Here is a 25,389-nt window from a genome sequence, read left to right as displayed (position 1 = left end):
GGCTCTGGGCAGTTGTGACCCTCGTGAGGTAATGTCTCAAGACCAATTACAAATTTCCTGGTATCAAAACATTTTCATTAAATTTGTCCTACCTAAAATAATGTTACAATGGTAGTAAAGGTACAAATAAAATGGTGATCGGGTATATCATCAAAATGACAATTCAACACACAATAGGTTACATAGGTAACTATTAAACCTAGTTTTTGTTTCATCACTTGAATGAATGAATCTTTATCACTTTTTAAAGGTAATGTAATAAGTAAAAATAATGATAGATAGAGTAACTCTGTGATGGTGTTTCAGGGTCCTCTTCAGCAGGAACTATCGGCCGGTCTGTCTACACACGCCGCAGGACTCTGTGGAAGGGCTGACACTATCTGTGTGGGACCCGTGGGGTTTTAAGGTAAGTTAACCATAATGCCCGGGCAATGAGCTTGCAGAGGTCGCTGATATTTTCGTTTTAAATCTAGACACATTCAAAGCCAAATTAGTTCAGCACTTTTAGTTCATGTAAATAACGAGTAGGTAATCATTATTATTCACAATATCCTTTTCAATCATTTTTTGTTTTATTACACTCATATAAATTTCAAGTGCTTTTTTCAAGTTAGCGAGAAATTTAACAAGTGTTTTTGAATTTCATGTTTTTTTTTATTATTTTTTTAACATTAGCTCAATACAGGAGGCCCTGAGCAAAACAATCTTTGGGGATGCTGTGGGGGGGAGGCTTTTTAAGGAAAGGAATCATAGAAAGTTCTGGGAAGGAAAAAAGGTATGAGGGTTGGGTAGGAATCAATATGTCCAGGAGGAAGGGATGTATGCATCCATCCCTCCCACTGCGGAACAAGGCGATGGGTCCACAGGGTCCGGCTGGAGAGGTCAAAAGGTCTCCCTCAACTAGTCTCTCTCAATCTGACCCGCCAAACGCAAAGACCTAGACTAATCTCACCCCATGAACCCGGGCACCCCTGCTAAGTCACCAAACGTAGCGAACCACTGGCATTGGTTATCCAATAAATGGTTCCCGGTAAATAATATAAATATTACATACACTCTCCTGATAAAGCTGACGCTTGTGCTTAGGACAGGAGAACTTATATATTACACGTGTATATTATTGTGTAAAGTTAACTAAACGAAGTTTAAAGTGAAGGTAGATAGTTAAGTTAAGTGATGTGCATGTTTTCAAGCTTTATGGGTCTGACTTATAAACGTGTTTTAAAACTAACACAACTGTTATACAACCATTCATATATGGCAATCTGTTAAAATTTAAAAAACGTTTATTAGTACGGCGATAAGTATGTAAATTAGTGGCCTCCAGCATCTCTTCAGTGCGAAAGTAAATACACAATATTTAGTTGTTATTGTTTCTGTGTATATTCACAGCATTCAGCGACCCTTCTTCCCCAAGAGGAGTGCAGCAGACTGTACCCTCGCGGCAGTAGAGGAGCACCTGGCGGAGTTACAGACGGACACATGTGCACCAGCATCAACAGTACGGGGTGTTATGTAAGTAGCAATGACGCAACTATTCATTAATTCAATGCACTGCTCGATGGGCCTTGCGGGCTATTCTGTGATTTGATTAAATCATTCATTTATTAAATTTAAATATCCCTTTAGTTCCCATTTCTTATTAAATTAAATGATTAACACACAAAGGGATCTTGTTGTATTGGTTCATTCAATCGCAAATGTTAAAATGATATTACAATAATACTAAATAGAATATTTGTTTATTTTTGTAAATTAAATGTTTTCTTTAGGTAGGTACTTACTCTTTTTATACACGGTGTCCGGAAAATCGTAGCACAAGTGGGAAGTTTGTGATTCAAAATAATACTTTGCGTTAATTTTGTGGCACAACAGTTTTTGATTTAAGATTTCGTTTTTGAGTAAATCGAGTCTAAAGATGGATTTTTTAGGTCTAATTTGAAAAAAAAGGTTCCTTAGGGGGTTAATATCAGCTGTTATAAAATGCACTTAAGCGTACAGCCTGCTCTAATATCAGCTGTTATAAAATGCACTTAAGCGTACAGCCTGCTCTAATATCAGCTGTTATAAAATGCACTTAAGCGTACAGCCTGCTCTAATATCAGCTGTTATAAAATGCACTTAAGCGTACAGCCTGCTCTAATATCAGCTGTTATAAAATGCACTTAAGCGTACAGCCTGCTCTAATATCAGCTGTTATAAAATGCACTTAAGCGTACAGCCTGCTCTAATATCAGCTGTTATAAAATGCACTTAAGCGTACAGCCTGCTCTAATATCAGCTGTTATAAAATGCACTTAAGCGTACAGCCTGCTCTAATATCAGCTGTTATAAAATGCACTTAAGCGTACAGCCTGCTCTAATATCAGCTGTTATAAAATGCACTTAAGCGTACAGCCTGCGCTAATATCAGCTGTTATAAAATGCACTTAAGCGTACAGCCTGCTCTAATATCAGCTGTTATAAAATGCACTTAAGCGTACAGCCTGCTCTAATATCAGCTGTTATAAAATGCACTTAAGCGTACAGCCTGCTCTAATATCAGCTGTTATAAAATGCACTTAAGCGTACAGCCTGCGCTAATATCAGCTGTTATAAAATGCACTTAAGCGTACAGCCTGCTCTAATATCAGCTGTTATAAAATGCACTTAAGCGTACAGCCTGCTCTAATATCAGCTGTTATAAAATGCACTTAAGCGTACAGCCTGCTCTAATATCAGCTGTTATAAAATGCACTTAAGCGTACAGCCTGCGCTAATATCAGCTGTTATAAAATGCACTTAAGCGTACAGCCTGCTCTAATATCAGCTGTTATAAAATGCACTTAAGCGTACAGCCTGCTCTAATATCAGCTGTTATAAAATGCACTTAAGCGTACAGCCTGCTCTAATATCAGCTGTTATAAAATGCACTTAAGCGTACAGCCTGCTCTAATATCAGCTGTTATAAAATGCACTTAAGCGTACAGCCTGCTCTAATATCAGCTGTTATAAAATGCACTTAAGCGTACAGCCTGCTCTAATATCAGCTGTTATAAAATGCACTTAAGCGTACAGCCTGCTCTAATATCAGCTGTTATAAAATGCACTTAAGCGTACAGCCTGCTCTAATATCAGCTGTTATAAAATGCACTTAAGCGTACAGCCTGCTCTAATATCAGCTGTTATAAAATGCACTTAAGCGTACAGCCTGCTCTAATATCAGCTGTTATAAAATGCACTTAAGCGTACAGCCTGCTCTAATATCAGCTGTTATAAAATGCACTTAAGCGTACAGCCTGCTCTAATATCAGCTGTTATAAAATGCACTTAAGCGTACAGCCTGCTCTAATATCAGCTGTTATAAAATGCACTTAAGCGTACAGCCTGCTCTAATATCAGCTGTTATAAAATGCACTTAAGCGTACAGCCTGCTCTAATATCAGCTGTTATAAAATGCACTTAAGCGTACAGCCTGCTCTAATATCAGCTGTTATAAAATGCACTTAAGCGTACAGCCTGCTCTAATATCAGCTGTTATAAAATGCACTTAAGCGTACAGCCTGCTCTAATATCAGCTGTTATAAAATGCACTTAAGCGTACAGCCTGCTCTAATATCAGCTGTTATAAAATGCACTTAAGCGTACAGCCTGCTCTAATATCAGCTGTTATAAAATGCACTTAAGCGTACAGCCTGCTCTAATATCAGCTGTTATAAAATGCACTTAAGCGTACAGCCTGCTCTAATATCAGCTGTTATAAAATGCACTTAAGCGTACAGCCTGCTCTAATATCAGCTGTTATAAAATGCACTTAAGCGTACAGCCTGCTCTAATATCAGCTGTTATAAAATGCACTTAAGCGTACAGCCTGCTCTAATATCAGCTGTTATAAAATGCACTTAAGCGTACAGCCTGCTCTAATATCAGCTGTTATAAAATGCACTTAAGCGCACTTAAGCGTACAGCCTGCTCTAATATCAGCTGTTATAAAATGCACTTAAGCTTACAGCCTGCTCTAATATCAGCTGTTGTAAAATGCACTTAAGCGTACAGCCTGCTCTAATATCAGCTGTTGTAAAATGCACTTAAGCGTACAGCCTGCTCTAATATCAGCTGTTATAAAATGCACTTAAGCTTACAGCCTGCTCTAATATCAGCTGTTGTAAAATGCACTTAAGCGTACAGCCTGCTCTAATATCAGCTGTTATAAAATGCACTTAAGCTTACAGCCTGCTCTAATATCAGCTGTTGTAAAATGCACTTAAGCGTACAGCCTGCTCTAATATCAGCTGTTATAAAATGCACTTAAGCGTACAGCCTGCTCTAATAATATTATATTATAATTTTTACTGGTCTTCCATTAAAAGCCTTAGCTTGTGGATGGAAGAAGAGTTAACATTTCACATATTATGTACAAATAAAGTCACGTGTACAGTTAATACAATGCAGTTAATACAGTTAATACATTTTATATAATTATAATTACCATTTACTATAATCATGTATTTCAATATATATGTATGTGTAGGTAATATAGACACATGGCAATCAGACCCGTTAACTAAAATATGTAAACATATATGTATTCAGTAAGAAAAAAAACAAGTAAGATTTTTAGTGTGACATTCTCTAAAATACTTTTTGATGGAGTTCAACAATTGAATTTTGTTCCTAATGCTTCTGATTTCTATTGGTAGGTTATTGAAAAAGAATTTTCCTTGGTGAGTATAATGGTGTTGTGCAAAAGAAGTGTTTAATTTGGGGCACACAAATACATGTTTAAGTCTAGTACGATTTTCAGTTATGAATGCGTATTTATCTTTTTCTTTTATAATTTGTATAATTGAATTTTTTATAAATAAGTTTTTAAATGTTGGAACTTTGAATTCTTCGAATATGCTGTCAGTTGGGAAGTCTGGAGGTTTTTTTAGTATAATTTTTATTATTAGTTTTTGAACAATTTCTATGGGGGTCAGATTAGTTTTGTAAGCTGCTCCCCAACTGATAATGGCATACTGAAGAATAGACTGTACTAATGCGTAGTATATTGAGTATAGGTTTTTCTTAGGTTAAGAGTTAGGAATTAACTTCCTAACTCTTTTTATTGTATGGTCGATGTGATCTTTCCATTTTAGGTTTTTATCTATGATTATTCCAAGATATGTAATTTTATCCGCTATTTTCAGAAGTGAACATTTTTGTTGGCAGTGATTAGTATCGTGTTGTGCGAGAGAATGATTATATAAGAATATTTGAAGATTTGGAGGTACAATGTTAGTGTTAATTTCGAAAGGAATGACATATGTTTTATCACTATTTAACGACAAGAGGTTATTGTCAAACCATATTTTTAGATTATTTATGTCTTCTGTAGCTTTTAGATTAATTTTTTTCCAAGTTTTTTCTTTTATTATAAGGACTGTATCATCAGCGTAAGAGATAATTTGGCCATGCAATGGTTGAATAAATATGTCGTTTACATACAAAATGAATAATATTGGTCCAAGCACGGTGCCCTGTGGGATACCAAAATTTGATGTTTCTTGGTCGGTAGTTTGGTCATTTATTTTAACAAATTGTGCACGATTGTTCAAATAACTTTCTATCCATTGGACGGCTTTATCATTGATGTTATTTAATTTCAGTTTTTTGATAAGCTTTGCGTGTGAGATACTATCGAATGCTTTTCTTAGGTCTATGAATATTCCTGCGCATTTATTTCCTTCATCAAGTGCAGAGTATATAAATGATGTTACATTTGCTATTGCATCTTGTGTGCTTTTTGTTTTTAAGAATCCGAATTGATTGGAATGTAATATTTTATTGTTTTCTAGAAAATCAACAACCCTTTTTTTCACAATCTTTTCAATTTTTCAATTTTTTTCACAATCTTTTCAAAGGGGTATAATAGTTTTATACCCCTTTGGTTGCCGAAAATAAAACATAATGGCTTCTCTAGATGATGTAGATTTACAAGTTTCCCGCTTGTACGTGCGTGTTTCCGGACACCGTGCATCTAATTTATCTAGAGCACACATTTGAATGTATTTGTTTGAAACACCCTCCCACAGTCCCCTCTTACCCCGAAGTAACCCCACAGTACCGCACAAATATAATGTAATGATTACATTATTTTTAATTTAAATCTCCATTTTATCAAATTACAGACTTACATAAATTAAAGTGATTTAAAAAATATAAGGGCCAGTTGTTCAAAGTTAATATTCAAGTTCTGCAAAGGTTCTATCCATGTTCTATTATTATATACTTATTGACCAGTTGCTTCACAAAACTAAATTAGTAACAGAACTTGGATAGAACCTTCGCAAAACTAGAAAATTAACTTTGAAATTTGATGAATCGTTCAAATTCTGTGTAACAACCCGTCCTAAGTGTGTATTTTATAATCATTGTTTCATATTTAAGCCATATTTAGTTCAACCGTCACGTTGTTTGACAATGTCACTAATATTGGCTAAGATTGACTGATTTATTAATCAACTTATTAACAACATTATGATTTATTAACAACAAAGAAGACACAATGACTAATAAAATGATCAAATGCATTGAAAAAAAATTTAATGAATTAACCAGTCAACTTATGAAATCTTTTAATGAACAAATAAAAGAACTTAAGAAGTCCGTTGAATTTTGTTGCCAGAAACTAGACGAATATGAAGAAAAAAACAAAAATAAAGAAATATTGATTAAACAACTCCAGGTAGAAAATAAAGAAATTAAACTACAAATTAATAAAATGGAGCAAAATGAAATAATAAACAACGTCGAAATACAGGGTGTTCCTTTTAAGGAAAATTAAAATATTAAAAAAGTGTTTAATAAAATACTAGAAACACTCAAATGCGATATAGAAACTATTAAAGTGGCAAATATTTACAGAATCAAAAATAAAAACCCGAACAAAAATCCTCCCATAGTAGTTTCTCTACAAAACAAAGATAGTAAAGACGTAATCATAACACATAAAAAAATATATGGTATTTTAAATGCAAAAAACATAAATTTTGAAGAAAACAGCACAATATATATTAACGAACAACTGACCCAACACAATAAACACCTACTTTACCTAGCTAAATCGTCAAGGCTTGGGTATAAATTTATTTGGGCAAAGAACGGAAAAATTTGGATGAGAAAAAATGAAAAATCTCCAATCATACTAATAAGAAGCTCAGAAGACATCCCCTCCGAATAAATAATAATAACACCACATAGCAAACACCAATCAACCTTTAACATGGCTGAAGAAAACCACATACATGAAAATTATAAATGTACCAACCCATATGAACTAAATCTACTTTTTAAAAATGTTAATTTCTCTATCTTAAACATGAATATTAGAAGTTTACGGAAACACTTCGATGAGCTCTGTATCCTTATTAATAACCTAGATTTTTCTCCTAGCATAATTGTTTTGACCGAAACGCAAATGAAAAATGTTATTCCATATAACTTATCAGATTATACCACAATTTCCTCTGCCTGTAAGCATACTGGTCATGATGGAGTCACTGTCTTCTTTCATAATACTCTGAAAAATGTTGCCACTGAATTTATTGAATTTAAGTCAGCCAATGCAATAAAATTAACCTTTTTTCAAAACAACTATAAATATCATGTACTAGCCATATACAGATCTCCATCATTAAATGATCTTTTATTTGTAAAAGAATTAAAATCTTTTGTTAGAAATCTTGACAGAAACAATTTTACTTTTGCCATTTTGACAGGTGACATTAATATAAATATTAATGATAACAATATAAATGTAAATTGTCAAAATGAGTATCTAGATTGTTTATCAAGCTCTGGATATATGTCATATATTAGCTCACCAACTAGAGTAACCTTAAGTAACTCTGCATGTTTAGACCACATATTTGTCAAGTCGCACAAGGCGACCAATATTATCTCTTCAATTCTTGAAACTAATATCACAGATCATTACCCGACCTTTTATGGACACCATTTCAAAAATACACCTTTAAACCAAAATTCTGTAACTCTAGAAAAAGTAGACATTGATTATAAAACTTTAAACTCTTTACTTCAGTCAGAAAACTGGGAAAATGTTATATCAATAGAAAACTCACATTTAGCATTAGAGAATTTCTATAATACTCTTAGAGATTATATTCTAAAAAGTGAAAGTAAAATAGTTGTCACTAACAGAAAATATTAAAAAATTAAACCTTGGATTACAGTTGGATTAATTATATCAATTAAACAAAGGGATAAATTATATAGAGAAATGATAAAATATCAAATGGATTGCCAAAATAATAATCTCAGAACAATGCCTTATCTGAAAACAAAATATCTAATGTACCGAAACTTACTAAATAGACTGATACGAAACTGCAAAAAGAAATACTATTGCGAACAAATTGAAAATGCTAAAAATAATACTAAAAAAACTTGGAATATTATAAATGAAATTGCCAACAAAAAAATTATGTCTTCAAATATTGTAAATGAGGTTAAAATAAATAATGAAATAATAACTAACAAATCGACCATTGCAGAATGTTTTAATAACTTCTTTACAAATATAGTAGACGAGGTACTTCAATCTTCCGGCATTAATGTTAATCATGATTGTATGGAGACATCTCCTCAATTAGACTCTAATAAAGATTCAATTAACTCAATAGAATATTTTTCTCCTATTACATTTAATGAAATTGAAAAATATATTGATAACCTAAAACCATCCAACTCTAAGGGAAATGATGGCCTATCATGTGATACATTAAAAAAAATAAAACAACATGTATTAACGCCATTACAACATATCTTTAATATATGCCTCAAAGATGGTCATTTTCCAGAACAGTTTAAAATCTCCACTATAATACCTATTCATAAATCTGGGGATACGCATAAATTAGACAATTACAGACCAATATCCCTTGTTTCAAACCTATCAAAAATATTCGAAAAATGCATCAAATTTAGAGTCATTGAACACTTAGAAAAATATAAAATTCTATCGAAAAACCAATACGGCTTTCGTAAAGATCTAAGCACTGAGGATGCCATATATGAATTGACAAAAAATATTTATACATCTATCGATAAAAAAAAGAAATGTCTTGCCATATTCCTAGATTTAAGAAAAGCTTTCGACACCGTTAATCATAATTTACTCATTAAAAAAATAACTCAACTGGGCTTCAAAAAACACACACTAAAATTACTATCAAACTATCTTAAAGACAGAACACAAAAAACAAAAATTGGGAATAATTATAGTTCAGAAACACAGATAAAAAACGGAGTTCCGCAGGGAACTGTTCTTGGCCCGATTTTATTCGTAATTTATATTAATGATTTATGTAATTTTGTAATCCCTGGTAAAATTGTTTCTTACGCCGATGACACGGCAATAATAGTGGATGGTAATAATTGGACAGAAACTTTTTCGAATGCAACTGTATGTATTTCACTTGTTTCAAAATGGTTAAAATACAACAAACTTGTCTTAAACTACAGCAAAACATTTTACTTACCTTTTTATAAAAACATCAAAAACAAACCAAAAGACAACCTTAAAATTAGAATCCATAAAACAACTTGCAATCAAGAAATGTGCTTCCTGTGCAACGAACTCGCTAATGTCAAAAATATAAAATATTTAGGAGTATCAATAGATATTAATCTTAATTGGAAATCTCATATTAATCAAACCACTTCTAAACTAAGATATCTAACCTACATATTTTATAGACTCAAGGAAATATTAAACGCTGAAAAATTGAAAATGATCTACTTCTCCCTGGTGCAATCTGCAATCACTTATGGCATAATAGGATGGGGTGGTGCACCTGATACATTTATTAAGCCTCTACAAATAATTCAAAAACACATAATTAAAGTCATATATAACAAAAATAAAACATTTTCGACCGACCTATTATACAAGGAATCTAAATTATTTAACATTCGTAAATTATTTATATTACAAACTATGAAATATCTATTTAAAAACAAAAACAATTTCAAAATAAATGAAAACAGAATGAGCAAAAGAACAAATAATATATTTTACACCCCCCAAACCAATACTAAATTAATGCAGACGCATAGCAGTTTCATTGGTCCTCGTACATTTAACCTTCTACCACTACAAACTCAAATGATAAATAAAAAGATAGAATATACTAAAGAGGTAAAATTATGGCTGATTGACGCAGATATTGAAACGCTTTTACTATAAATTTATTTATCCTTTCTACAACTCACTTGCTGAAACTTCATAAATTATTGTACACAATGTTTTTCTCTTTACTTTTTATAATAACTATAAACAAAAAAAAAAACTTTTTCTACTAATGTATATTATACTTTAGGTACTTGAAATATAGTAATCGTTTTATATTACCCACACTCAGGCAGTCAGTGCCTTAGTGGGTTTTCATTTCTTTTGTAAACTATTTGGTATTATATATTATGTTATTTTATACTATCTATTAATATGTATAATATGTGTAAAGAAATGAAAATAAATAAAGTTAAAAAAAAAAAAATAAAAAAAAAAAAAACTGTGAAGATTACTATTTTTACAAACTGTTTATAACAGATAATACAGAACAAGTTTTTTTTAACCAAAATCAGTAAATTAGACCAAGTATAAATATGCTAAAATATTAAACAAATCTTTGATTGTTGAGAATGACTCCCGTGTGAATTACTGCGTACTTACTGACCACGGGCAGAATACCTCCCATTACCTTGTGGGCGGCTGTTGTGCCGCGCTGTCCACTAATGCCACCGAGCTTTTCACTGCAAAAAAGGGATATTCCTGCTTATATTCCGCATTGACTGACTCTAATGTGTGCATTGCAGATCTCCTATGGACCCTACCTCACAGCCAGCAACGGTGGCAGAGTGGCCTGCACCCGGCTGCTGGTGGGGCTTACCTTGGGTAACAAGATGAAGGGAGACAACTGCCAGCATTTGCACCTCCGCATGTCCCACTACACCCCCTGGGTGGAGAGTGTGGTGTGGCCATAAGCTGCGTCTGCCCGTCTGACCATCAACTGTTCCTCCGCGTGGCCCACTACACCCCCTGTGTGGAGAGTGTGGTGTGGCCATAAGCTGCGTCTGCCCGTCTGACCATCAACTGTTCCTCCGCATGTCCCACTACACCCCCTGGGTGGAGAGTGTGGTGTGGCCATAAGCTGCGTCTGCCCGTCTGACCATCAACTGTTCCTCCGCATGTCCCACTACACCCCCTGGGTGGAGAGTGTGGTGTGGCCATAAGCTGCGTCTGCCCGTCTGACCATCAACTGTTCCTCCGCATGTCCCACTACACCCCCTGGGTGGAGAGTGTGGTGTGGCCATAAGCTGCGTCTGCCCGTCTGACCATCAACTGTTCTCCCACATGGCCCACTACACCCCCTGGGTGGAGAGTGTGGTGTGGCCATAAGCTGCGTCTGCCCGTCTGACCATCAACTGTTCCTCCGCATGTCCCACTACACCCCCTGGGTGGAGAGTGTGGTGTGGCCATAAGCTGCGTCTGCCCGTCTGACCATCAACTGTTCCTCCGCGTGGCCCACTACACCCCCTGGGTGGAGAGTGTGGTGTGGCCATAAGCTGCGTCTGCCCGTCTGACCATCAACTGTTCCTCCGCATGTCCCACTACACCCCCTGGGTGGAGAGTGTGGTGTGGCCATAAGCTGCGTCTGCCCGTCTGACCATCAACTGTTCTCCCACATGGCCCACTACACCCCCTGGGTGGAGAGTGTGGTGTGGCCATAAGCTGCGTCTGCCCGTCTGACCATCAACTGTTCCTCCGCATGTCCCACTACACCCCCTGGGTGGAGAGTGTGGTGTGGCCATAAGCTGCGTCTGCCCGTCTGACCATCAACTGTTCCTCCGCGTGGCCCACTACACCCCCTGGGTGGAGAGTGTGGTGTGGCCATAAGCTGCGTCTGCCCGTCTGACCATCAACTGTTCCTCCGCATGTCCCACTACACCCCCTGGGTGGAGAGTGTGGTGTGGCCATAAGCTGCGTCTGCCCGTCTGATCATCAACTGTTCTCCCACATGGCCCACTACACCCCTTGGGTGGAGAGTGTGGTGTGGCCATAAGCTGCGTCTGCCCGTCTGACCATCAACTGTTCCTCCGCATGTCCCACTACACCCCCTGGGTGGAGAGTGTGGTGTGGCCATAAGCTGCGTCTGCCCGTCTGACCATCAACTGTTCCTCCGCGTGGCCCACTACACCCCCTGGGTGGAGAGTGTGGTGTGGCCATAAGCTGCGTCTGCCCGTCTGACCATCAACTGTTCCTCCGCATGTCCCACTACACCCCCTGGGTGGAGAGTGTGGTGTGGCCATAAGCTGCGTCTGCCCGTCTGACCATCAACTGTTCTCCCACATGGCCCACTACACCCCCTGGGTGGAGAGTGTGGTGTGGCCATAAGCTGCGTCTGCCCGTCTGACCATCAACTGTTCCTCCGCATGTCCCACTACACCCCCTGGGTGGAGAGTGTGGTGTGGCCATAAGCTGCGTCTGCCCGTCTGACCATCAACTGTTCCTCCGCGTGGCCCACTACACCCCCTGGGTGGAGAGTGTGGTGTGGCCATAAGCTGCGTCTGCCCGTCTGACCATCAACTGTTCCTCCGCATGTCCCACTACACCCCCTGGGTGGAGAGTGTGGTGTGGCCATAAGCTGCGTCTGCCCGTCTGACCATCAACTGTTCTCCCACATGGCCCACTACACCCCCTGGGTGGAGAGTGTGGTGTGGCCATAAGCTGCGTCTGCCCGTCTGACCATCAACTGTTCCTCCGCATGTCCCACTACACCCCCTGGGTGGAGAGTGTGGTGTGGCCATAAGCTGCGTCTGCCCGTCTGACCATCAACTGTTCCTCCGCGTGGCCCACTACACCCCCTGGGTGGAGAGTGTGGTGTGGCCATAAGCTGCGTCTGCCCCTCTGACCATCAACTGTTCCTCCGCGTGGCCCACTACACCCCCTGGGTGGAGAGTGTGGTGTGGCCATAAGCTGCGTCTGCCCGTCTGACCATCAACTGTTCCTCCGCATGTCCCACTACACCCCCTGGGTGGAGAGTGTGGTGTGGCCATAAGCTGCGTCTGCCCGTCTGACCATCAACTGTTCCTCCGCATGTCCCACTACACCCCCTGGGTGGAGAGTGTGGTGTGGCCATAAGCTGCGTCTGCCCGTCTGACCATCAACTGTTCCTCCGCATGTCCCACTACACCCCCTGGGTGGAGAGTGTGGTGTGGCCATAAGCTGCGTCTGCCCGTCTGACCATCAACTGTTCCTCCGCATGTCCCACTACACCCCCTGGGTGGAGAGTGTGGTGTGGCCATCAGCTCAAAAATCCAGATGTTCCTTTTCTTTATTTTCTTTTAATATAATACACCATATAATAATTTTTTGTGTATTCATTTTTTTTTCAATATATTAATATTTTTTGACTAAGAAAATATATTTGCAATTACTATGAATGTTTATAGCGTTATGTAATAGTTCTAAATACTTAATATTTAGTTATGTTATAGCGTACACCTTTAAAAAATCACGGGATAGTCTGAATTCTTGACCAATAATATCCATTTTTGTAAATATCAATTAAAATAATTTTCTGTTAATATATTTTATTAGAAGAATATTATATAACTTAAATCGCTTGTCTGAATTCTTCACACAATCAGTTCCAATTTATAAATCCTGTTGACAAACTTCTTAATTGCAGTTTAACTGTAATAAGTGTTTGATTATGTACCCTCTCTGCAATGTGTGTTTGTGTTGCTGTGGCTCAATCTGTCTGTGGAGATAGAGAAACAATAGCGCCTGTTGCTTTTACGTCCAACAGATTGCACTGTTTTTCAGATAAATATTTTGCCCAACAGATGGCGCTGCTTTTTTTTTTTAAATATTTTTAAAATAAATGTGACGGGAGTTCATTCACCTGGGTCTTATGACTGCTTTACACCCTCCTTTTTTTCATAAAGTTTGTCGATTCCTAAAAAATGGAGGTGTTCTGTTTTGGTAGTTGGTACCGTTAGTGGTATATCTACGTTGGTAACGTTTTTTGTACAGTTTAAGATGTCAGACATTATTTGATTTCTGTCATCTCTCATCGTTTTACCTAACTATATCACGTAATGTTTATTCAGAATGAGATTTTTTAATTTTTCTTGTATGTTTTCTTACAAAATATGTTTTTGTATCTAGTAAAAACCTTTTAGAATAACTTGGATGTACAAATTATTTGTATGGCTTTTAGGCACATTTTAAACTCCATTTTTCATCTAACACTTATTCTTTATAGTATTTATGCATAACCCACGAAAAGCTGCAAGGCTTTTAGCTTCTTTAACATCAATCGATAGTTCATTGAATATCTTGAATCCTTTAAAATAGAGATTATTTTGGTTTCCCGACAAATTTGTAAAGTTTGAAATCTCCACAGCTTCTCGTGGGGTATTCAGGTATTTAGAAATTAAAATTTACATTCTTAAACATGTATTTCCGGGGCATCTTATCTTAGAGCTTAAATATGAAGGTATTGTAAATTATACGCTGTCTCACACTTAACATACCTAGTTGTTTCTGCATATTCATTACCTTAGAAAACCTGCTAAAATTCAATTCTGCTCACATGCATCTATTTTGAGTTATTTTCAATTTTTTTTTATCTTTGTTATTTATTTTCTTGTGCAAACATACAAAGATAAAAAATGAAAATAACACAAAATAGAGGCATGCGAGCTTTAGGTTTTTAGGAAATAATACACGAGAACTTTACATACGAATAAAGAATATCTATGTGTGTTAACTTCTGTTGTAAATACTTTTATTAATGAATGAATCGAGACAGGGTTGTGACAGCTATTGCTTTGGCAACTGCGCTGCTGTGTTTTGGTGCTTTCACCTCATACATAATACGAATATCATATCAATCAAGATACCTATTAAAATCATTATGATAAAGGTTCAAACGATGAACGGGTAAACAAAAACATTGATTAGATAACGACCAAACACAAACCAATCCCAAGAGAAATTTTATATCTTCCCTAATTGCAACTATCTGTATGAAATCGTAGGTGTGAAAATAATGTTTTTTTATAAATTTAATTTAGATTAAATTTGATAATATTATTATTAAGTTCTGCAAGTGTTTTAGTTTTTAATTATTGTGACAGCAGTTTCGGCTTACAAGGCCATTTTCAAACTGTGGTTAGTCCACATTGAGACGACGTATTTATACTATTTCAAATGTAAATTTTTAAGGTGCATTCATTGATTTATTACTGTTTAAACCGATGACATGATCTATTGTTGGTTAAACCAATCTATGTTTTCCCCACAGTAAATGGTAATGAGTTCTTAATTATTTATACTCAATAACAGTGGCATATATGAATTAAAATGTGACCACGCCGATTGTAACGCCACTTACATCGGACAAACGGGGAGGGCATTCTCAACTAGATTCAAAGAACATATACGATGTTATAATAATAAAAACACATCCTCAAAATTCGCAGAACATCTCTTGGTGAATAATCATACCCCACTTAACAACAAGGGTCCTAAACCATTGCATATAGAAAAAAAGGGCATTAGATTAAATTTACTTGAACAATTAGAAATCAATAAACGAACGAATGACCCAAATTTAACACTAATTAATAAAGTACGGAAAATAATTTACTCACCACTTCTCAGTATTTTCACAAAACCCAAGCAGTATAATGCACCCAAATAATTCATAGCAATAAATTCATTAGAAAATAATTAAGAACTCATTACCATTTACTGAGGGGAAAACATAGATTGGTTTAACCAACAATAGATCATGTCATCGGTTTAAACAATAATAAATCAATGTATGCACCTTAAAAATTTACATTTGAAATAGTATAAATACGTCGTCTCAATGTGGACTAACCACAGTTTGAAAATGGCCTTGTAAGCCGAAACAGCTGTCACAATAATAAAAAACTAAAACACTTGCAGAACTTAATAATAATATTATCAAATTTAATCTAAATTAAATTTATAAAAAAATTAAATGGAGTTCTACGAATTAAACACAAAAACAATAAATAGTGAAAATAATGGTTGAATAGTGTGAAGTTAATCATTTGTGTCCCGATATGGAGTTAGAGATGAAAAGGTGGATGGTGTAAAGATAGCTTTAGATTATTTGTTTAATTAATGTAAAACTCGACCATTTCGTGTCATCCAGGGTGGTAGATACTCTCAGTATCGCCATGGTAAAGATTATTTTTTCCACCGTTTTTAATCCAAACATTTAAGCTGTGTTTTATTTAGTGGTCAGATCTATATCAGACAATCCAGTTCTTCCCAACCTTTCGTCCTCCTGACAAATAATCATTTATTTATTATTATCTTTTTGTTAATCCTTATATTTATGTAATTATGCTATGCTCTTGTTATTGACGAAAAAATATTTATAATTGTGTTTTTATCAAAAAATATGTTGTGTTATTTGTTGAGCGATGTACAATAAAACTAAGGTATATAAAAAAATATTTTTTGTTGTTATTATTAGGGTTTACAAATCCCGCACCTTTTTCAAATCGGAATCCCGCAGGATTTCATCTAAGGGCTATTACATACATATGTTTGTTATCATTTCATATCAATTATCCCTGATACAAGTATATAATATTGAAATGGTTCCATAGTAAGTATTTGAAGAACACTTTGGATGTTAAAAAACGAGTATGGGTCACCCATGACGTAGAAACGAGATTAAAAGTGAGCGGACAGTTTTCTAGTAGATTCCCTAAATAAAAGGAATTTGGTTCCAAAATTTTTACATTTGGAGTAAAAATATGTTATTTCGACTTTTTTTAATGTTTGAAATTAAAATAGTCCAATTTATAAAATTTATACATCAAAGCATATTTAAAATATAAAAAACTTAGAGGCAAGTTTATATTGTTTCTTAAAATAGTATTTGTTTTTACGACATCTTCAAGAAGAAATATATAGCACATTTAAAATACCTCAGAAATATTCAAGTTTATACAACAGACAAGCAACACCCGTCTGGCCGTGTAAACAATGTGTATAATTATTTCTATTTACTAATTTATGTCAGTTTCTATATTAGTAAGGTTTTCACATACACGGTCGTTAATAAATTAAATTAAATTTTCAAAAAACTACATTTTGTAGTAAAACCGTTTGTTACTGCCATCTATTGGCTAAATGACGGAACTATTTACTAAACTTCGATATACCTTATTACCTACATTTAGTAATAAGACCGTTTGTTACTGTCATCTATTGGCTAAATGACGGAACTATTTACTAAACTTCGATATACCTTATTACCTACATTTAGTAATAAGACCGTTTGTTACTGTCATCTATTGGCTAAATGACGGAACTATTTACTAAACTTCGATATACCTTATTACCTACATTTAGTAATAAGACCGTTTGTTACTGTCATCTATTGGCTAAATGACGGAACTATTTACTAAACTTCGATATACCTTATTACCTACATTTAGTAATAAGACCGTTTGTTACTGTCATCTATTGGCTAAATGACGGAACTATTTACTAAACTTCGATATACCTTATTACCTACATATTAATACTTCTATTACATTCACAGATGTCACTGCTGATTCAATTTATATATTTAATATTTTTCTTCTGGAGAGAATAAATTATTTAGTATTTATAGTTTTTTTTTATCATTTTTATGCTTTACATTCCGTTTCTTTTGAGTTTTATTTAAAAGTTTCCACTAATTCCAGATTATTAGAAGAGTTGGCAGATTTTATTGACCTTCAAAAGGCTTTTGATACAATTGACCATGAAATACTATTTTAAAAATTTAAAAAACATGGAATAACACAAACAACTCTAAATCTACTTAAAAGTTACTTAACTGGAAGAGAGCAGTATGTACAAATTGGTAAAAAAGTAGCAAAACTCTATAAATCAAATACGGTGTCCCTCAAGGAAGCGTATTGGGTCCAATACTATTTCTCATTTATATTAATGACAATGACCTTCCTTATGAGTCTTACCATTGAAGGAGACATGATGAGCTTTGTAGATGACACTGTCATTATATTCTATGAACAAAATTGGGTAAGCACACATAAAAAAAGCGGAGCAAGGTCTGACTGTACTCCAAAACTGGGTAAAAGCAAACTCCCTTACACTAAATGTGAGTTAAACTAAATATCTAACATTCTCTAAGAACAAACGAGGTCAACCAACGAATGAGCATACACTCAAATTACATGAATGTCTAAACAAATATCCGCAATGTTCTTGCCCGCATTTAGTCCAAACTAAAACAATTAAATATCTTGGGATCGTAATTGACGACAAACTTCATTGGGATGCACACATCGAAGGAACCTCAAAAAAGCTAACAAAACTCATAATATATTTCTTCAAAAAATTACGAAATATCTTGTCAACTACAGATCTAAAGACAGTATATTATGCTCTATGCTACTCTCTATTGGAATATGGAATAATAGGATGGGGCTCAGCATCATCAAACCATCTTAAACAACTAAAGAAAACTCTTATCATAAAGACCATATTAAAGCTCCCCGTAAGGACGCCAACTACTGATATTTTTAATCCGTTTGATGTTCCAAGTTTACAAAAAATCTATGCTAAAAATATTCTAGTTCATCACCTAAAAAATAAAGCAGAGGCAAACCCCTCTCACGATCATAAAACCAGAGCCAAGCAAACAGACATACTAAATATTCATAAATGTAATTCTACCTTTGGACAAAGAAGCTCTGAATTTTTAGCAATAAAATTATTTAATAAACTCCCTCTCAACATCAAACAAAGGAAAACGAAAAATAACTACATTAAGGACATCAAATCTTGGCTTAAGGAAATATCGGAAGAAGAACTAGCTAATATATTAAAAACATCATCTTAGTCGCTGAAAACGTATACTAACATATATAGTCCCCCTCAGTACAGGATCTCCTAGTGAGGAGGACTTCAATGATCTGTTTTAATTTTTTTTTTTTTTTCATGTGCCATACAAAAATGTACCCAATTATTTAACTAAGTATAAATTAAAAAATAAAAGTAACTAAATAAAACTAAAATAGTATGTAATGTACACCTCATCGCCCAGAAATATAATGGAGGGTAATAATGTGGATTCTTCAGGCGATGTCTTCAATTTATCACTTAATAAAAACAAATGACTGCCCCAGCACTTCACTTTTGTAGAAAACGTATTGGTTTGTAAAATACCCTAAAAGGGTATTAAAAATAAATAGAAAGTCTATACCAGAAATATTAAACTTGATTTTTTAAATGTTGTTCCAGACTTAGATAAAAAATGTATATTTTACAAAAAATATATATTGTAATCAATTTAAGAAACCACAAAAGTAATTTTCCAAACCTAAATTAATTACCAAATCGGACTTTGTTTAATTGAATATATAAATGGGACATGCTAAAACACACACTTCCTTTTGATCCAAATAATTTACTAAACATATATACAGGTTCTACAGTTGTATATAACTAACTAAATAAACATATATACAGGTTCGACAGTTGTATATAACTAACTAAATAAACATATATACAGGTTCGACAGTTGTATATAACTAACTAAATAAACATATATCCAAGTTCGACAGTGGTATTTATCTGACTTCATTAAGTCATTTGCCATTGGTTTGTTTCTATTGGTTTCAGGTTACACCCGCTCCATATCACAGAGTTTCCATTGGTTTCTGGTTGCACCCCCTCCATATCACAGAATTTCTCTTGGTTTCAGGTTGCACCCCCTCCATATCATAGAGTTTCCCTTGGTTTCTGGTTGCACCCCCTCCATATCACAGAGTTTCCCTTGGTTTCAGGTTGCACCCCCTCCATATCACAGAGTTTCCCTTGGTTTCAGGTTACACCCCCTCCATATCACAGAGTTTCCCTTGGTTTCAGCTTGCACTCCCTCCATATCACAGAGTTTCCCTTGGTTTCAGGTTGCACCCCCTCCATATCACAGAGTTTCCCTTGGTTTCAGGTTGTACCCCCTCCATATCACAGAGTTTCCCTTGGTTTCAGCTTGCACTCCCTCCATATCACAGAGTTTCCCTTGGTATCAGGTTGCACACCCTCAATATTACAGAGTTTCCCTTGGTTTCAGGTTGCACCCCCTCCATATTACAAAGAACCCAGTAAAGTATGTTTTACGGCAACTTGATCGCGAAATAATGGAATGTTTGTATACGGTATGGTGAAGTTAGAGGTTCTAGATTAGAAAGGTACTTTCGTCAATTCCTTGTGAATTACGACGATTTGAAAATACATTTCATACGATTAAATTTATTTTTTTAAATCCTACAAAATGTGATAATCGATAAAAGATGGGTGGATTCATTGGTTATAATATAGATCATTTTGGGACGGGTTGTTTCGGAAAATTTGAACAATTCATCAAATTTAAACGTTCATTTTCGGGTTCTGTGAAAGACTTATTCAAGTTCTGTTTTTTATATCATTGTAGGCTAGTTGCTCAAAAAAACTGAAATAAAAACAGAACTTGAAAAAATCTTTCACAGAACTTGAAAATGAACGTTGAAATTTGATGAAGTATCCTTTGGGGACCTCCAAACAGAATTGGAATTGATTGTTTGAAGGAATCCGACAGACAATAAACTCAAATATATTATATAAACAGAAAATAATTTAATGTGCCATTTTTAAACTGGATCTGATTGTCAATAATTTATCTGGTCTGTCCCTAATAAAATTGGTTCCCACGGCCCGGACACACTCGAAAGGGGACCATTTTACGAAAACTATCACACGACCCAAATAAGAAATAATATGTATTAAAAAAAAAAAACTGGAAATTATTTTCGATGGGTAGGTAGGTATGTACTTATATTTTTTTGGTTTTCTAATCTTGGGGTGAAATAAACGGTAATAGTTGCATCCCATGTCACGGGAAACAACGTCATAATATGTATATAGGAAGTCTTCATATGCAAAACTTCGTTTTAAAACTCGCAAAGTAGTGGACTGATATCGCTCAAAGATTGTTCTTATTAGTGTCAGGACTGATTAGAGAGTGATTTGAATGGTACAACAAGTCGGGGACGCCCGAGGAATACTTTAATCAATATCACTTTTTTTTATATTAACTCCACACAGAAGAAAATAATTTCCCTCAGGGCCTATGTCATCTTTGGGGATGCTGTGTGGAGGGTCTTTTTGTGGAGAGGAAGGAGTGAACATGGGTCTTGAAGAGTCCCATGTTGTAGGAGGGAGGAAACACAGAGGCCGGCAGTTCGTTCCACAGCCGAGCTGTTGAACTTAAGAACGAATCGTAGAAGCGACCCGTTCTCATGTGACAAGTGTCAATCAAGTGTATCCCGACTACGCACCGGTGCCGAAGGGATCAATGACGCTAGTTCCTCAGAGCATCTTCCATTGTAATACCGATAGAACAGGGACAGCATACCTACCTGACGCCGGTGCTCTAAAGATTGCAGTCCGTTTGTTAAGATTGGGGAATCTATCAAACGGACCGCCCGTTTCTGCACAGAGTCAAGGGTTTTTTTCAGGTATTTAGGGGCTCCGGACCAGAGATGGCTGCCAAATTCGACAGTAGGGCGCACTTGCGATTTGTACAGGGTCAGCAGTTGTGTAACTCCAGTGGCCAACTTTACTCTGGCTTCAATGGAGCCCCCGTACCTGAGCTGGTCACTTATAGTTACACCAAGCATATCAATGGAAGGCCTGTTCGGAAGATTACTTCCGTTGAAGGAGACTAAAATTTGAGATTTAAAGTCGATGTAATTTAGTTTTTTTACAGTTATATTGTGATATACAGAAGTGAGTGGTGAACGTAGTCGGATACGCTCGAATAAATACAATAGCAATAGTGAAGCATCGCGGGCACTGGTATATTATAATAAACTTAGAGTTTTCTAAATAGTTTTCTAAGGACCTTGCGTCCATAAAAGTAAAAGCATTCTGATTGCCGGTCATCTGCAATACCAAACCCGCCAAATAATTCAATAAGAACTAGTATTGCTCATTACAATCATTGCTTATTACATTTGTTCACTTGAAAACAATCAACTATATATTTGTAGTTAGTGCTCGTGTTAGCTAGTAATAGACTAGGTGGGGTCGACACATATGTAGTTAGTGCTCGTCTTAGCTAGTAATAGACTAGGTGGGGTCGACACATATGTAGTTAGTGCTCGTCTTAGCTAGTAATAGACTAGGTGGGGTCGACACATATTGTATCTTCATCTATTGACTAATATCAAATAAATATTATTATTTTTCAATGACAAACTATTTTTATTACGTTATACAATAAAAGCATAACCGAATTTTGAAACTATAACGCAGTTTTTATAGGCCTGATTGGGCTCATGAAAAGGCTTTCGATCATTTCAAAGGCCAAGCTGTGTTCTACTTTATTACTGATTGGGCTCATGATCGATCATTTCAAAGGCCAAGCTGTGTTCTACTTAATTACTGATTGGGCTCATGATAGATCATTTCAAAGGCCAAGCTGAGCTGTGTTCTACTTAATTACTGATTGGGCTCATGATCGATCATTTCAAAGGCCAAGCTGTGTTCTACGTAATTACTGATTGGGCTCATGATAGATCATTTCAAAGGCCAAGCTGTGTTCTACTTAATTACTGATTGGGCTCATGATCGATCATTTAGAAGGCCAAGCTGTGTTCTACTTAATTACTGGTTGGGCTCATGATCGATCGTTTCAAAGGTTAGTCTGTTTTCTACTTAATCACTGATTGGGCTCATGATCGATCATTTCAAAAGCCAAGCTGTGTTCTACTTAATTACTGATTGGGCTCATGATCGATCATTTCAAAGTCCAAGCTATATTCTATTTAATTACTGATTGGGCTCATGATAGATCATTTCAAAAGCCAAGCTGTGTTCCACTTAATTACTGATTTGGCTCTTGATCGATTATTTCAAAGGCCAAGCTGTGTTCTACTTAATTACTGATTGGGCTCATGATCGATCATTTCAAAAGCCAAGCTGTGTTCTTCTTAATTAGTAGTATTTAATGAATAAAACAAATTATATTTACACACCCGCGACCTCCGGAATCCCAGTCGAGAGTCTTGCCCCTCGACCACGGAGGATGTCAGAGTGGTCTAACTAAAAAAACTTCCCTTTCAGCAGATGAAAGTCGCAAACCGTCGATCGCATTCTCACGATCCATATTCTCTGGATATCCCTTCTCACTATAAATGAGTTGTTTGCCAGTCTGTCTACTGTGTACAGTCTACAGCAGTGAACACCGACCTTTTTAAACAGAGAGCCAACTTTATATGTATTCACATTTCGCAGGATACTTATTGACATTGGATTCACACAGGAGGCCCCGTGGAAAGTTATAGCCGGTATCTTTGGGGATGCTATGTAGGGGGTATTTTTAACGAAAACACAAAGAGAAAACATTCCAATATATAACATATTGCTAATTTATTAAAAATCTCTTAAAATTATTCGTATTATTGTTAAAAACGGACTTTTAACGAATGATTTGACAGATTTTCTAATAAGTACGGAACACGTGGTATAACAAGATAAACGCAGCTGCATGAACACGTGTTCCAATATATTATTATGAAAGTTTTTTTACCAATTTGCAAGTCGTCGCGTTTTTAAGAGGTTTTTAATAAATCAGCAACACTAATTTTTATCCGTGAAGATACGATCGGTGGATAGGAATCTGTGGGTCAGTGTGTCCATTAGTGGACAACTGGTCTCTAGCGATCTGGCCTACCACGCAGCAGGATCCGCCGCCAATACCCGGTCGCCCCTGCTAAGTCACCAAACGTAGATAACTAATAGGGGTGACATAGCCACGTACTTCCCAGCCTTTCTCTTTCTTCCCACTACCTTCAGCCTCACAATATACCCAATTGAGGATGCCATAGTCTCACTAGCTCTAGACGTTTGGGAGCAGTTGGGACTCTTGTGTTGTATTCACATAATATTATTATTACTAAGATTATCCGTGACAGCTTCCTCTGGTCCACGGTTTTCGTTCTTATGCAATAATCCACAAAATAAAATAAAATAATAGTGATTTTTGTACCTATTGCCTGTATACGTGGTGATTCTTTTTCTTATTTCGTATGGTGGGGGGGTCAGAAGAGGACATCTAGGTCTGCGAGCCATTCTAGGGCCTCAGGCGTCGCCATGTGAACTTCATAAATCCCGCCGGGGAATGAATGGAGCCGGCATTCGCTGACCACACGTTCGGTGGTCTGCACCGCACCACATTCACACATCGCCGACTCTTTAAGGCCCCACCTGTGCATCATGTGATGGCGGACCAGGTTGAGAACCCAGGCTGTCTCTCGGTGGGGTCCTGTATGAGATGGGCATTTCCCACGTTGGCCGTTTGCCACTCAAGTTTCCACCTATCTTCTGGGGTGAGAGATAGCTCATACTGGAGCACAGTTGAGAAAACAGGGCAATGGATGCTGTTCACAGTCACATCCCCAGCTAGTTCCAGCTACCTCATTAACTAAGTTAAGACTTATCCTAGTTTCTTTACCCACTGTTGCCGGTAGTTCAAGCTCCTGTCCAAAGTCAAGTCTATCTTCAAGATAGCCGGGGTGGGGGCATGGTAAATATTTTTTCCATCAAACTGAACAAGCTAAGATGGAAAGCTGTAAATATTCTTCCATAGCCTTTAGGTCAGAATTGAGGATACCTTCTGCTGCCTTAACCCTTTCATCCCCAGGTGTTGATTCAAATTAACATGAACTTTGTGAATTTTTTACCGTAACGGTAGCGATTTAGAAAAGCCATGTTTTTGGTTTTCTTATAGCTTGTAATCTTTTCTGTTGCATCTATTTTTTTCCGCTCGGTTGAAATCCTTATTCCTGCCACAACAACAATAAATATTTTAATGAAATAAAACAATATTTTTTGTTTAAAACAACGAATTTTTATTAATTTTAAGACCGACCGGTTTCGCTTCACTCGAGCATCGTCAGGGTACAAAATTAAACTAATCAATAATAGAAAATGTGTCATTATATATACATACAGAGGGAGAGAGAAAGTAAAACCAAAATGAAACAACAATATATTTAAAGAGAACGAATAGTGTATATAAATATTATAATAATAGAGAATAGGCATTAATAATTGTAAGGTGATTAAAGGATACTGGGAATTTTGCAGTTTACAGGGAATATTCCCAGTATTGGGCTTTTTGACAAATCTAATTGATTATTCAGAATTAAACTTTTGGTTTTAATGGCTTTCTTTATTTCTAGTGCTTCTCGGTTATTCAATTTGTTACTATGGTCTTTTTTATGGAGAATCTT

General features: G+C 36.0%; 1 protein-coding gene across 1 annotated transcript in view; it reads left to right on the top strand.

The window, feature by feature from the left end:
• Nucleotides 1-19,840, top strand: part of LOC149409007 (uncharacterized) — a 71,062-nt gene extending 51,222 nt beyond the window's left edge. The window contains exons 14-17 of the mRNA XM_089650246.1: nucleotides 307-406; nucleotides 1,393-1,515; nucleotides 10,858-11,001; nucleotides 19,736-19,840. Coding sequence (XP_089506372.1) covers nucleotides 307-406; nucleotides 1,393-1,515; nucleotides 10,858-11,001; nucleotides 19,736-19,840 — 472 coding nt within the window. The remainder of the gene's footprint in view (nucleotides 1-306; nucleotides 407-1,392; nucleotides 1,516-10,857; nucleotides 11,002-19,735) is intronic.
• The last annotated feature ends 5,549 nt before the right edge of the window (nucleotides 19,841-25,389 follow it).

The sequence above is a fragment of the Hesperophylax consimilis genome, unplaced genomic scaffold, assembly GCF_061612785.1.
Source record: "Hesperophylax consimilis isolate HC1 unplaced genomic scaffold, BYU_Hcon_1.0 scaffold_39, whole genome shotgun sequence".
NCBI classification, from domain to species: Eukaryota; Metazoa; Arthropoda; class Insecta; order Trichoptera; family Limnephilidae; genus Hesperophylax; species Hesperophylax consimilis.
Note: the sequence above shows the minus strand (reverse complement) of the source record. Positions and strands in the feature narration are given on the sequence as shown.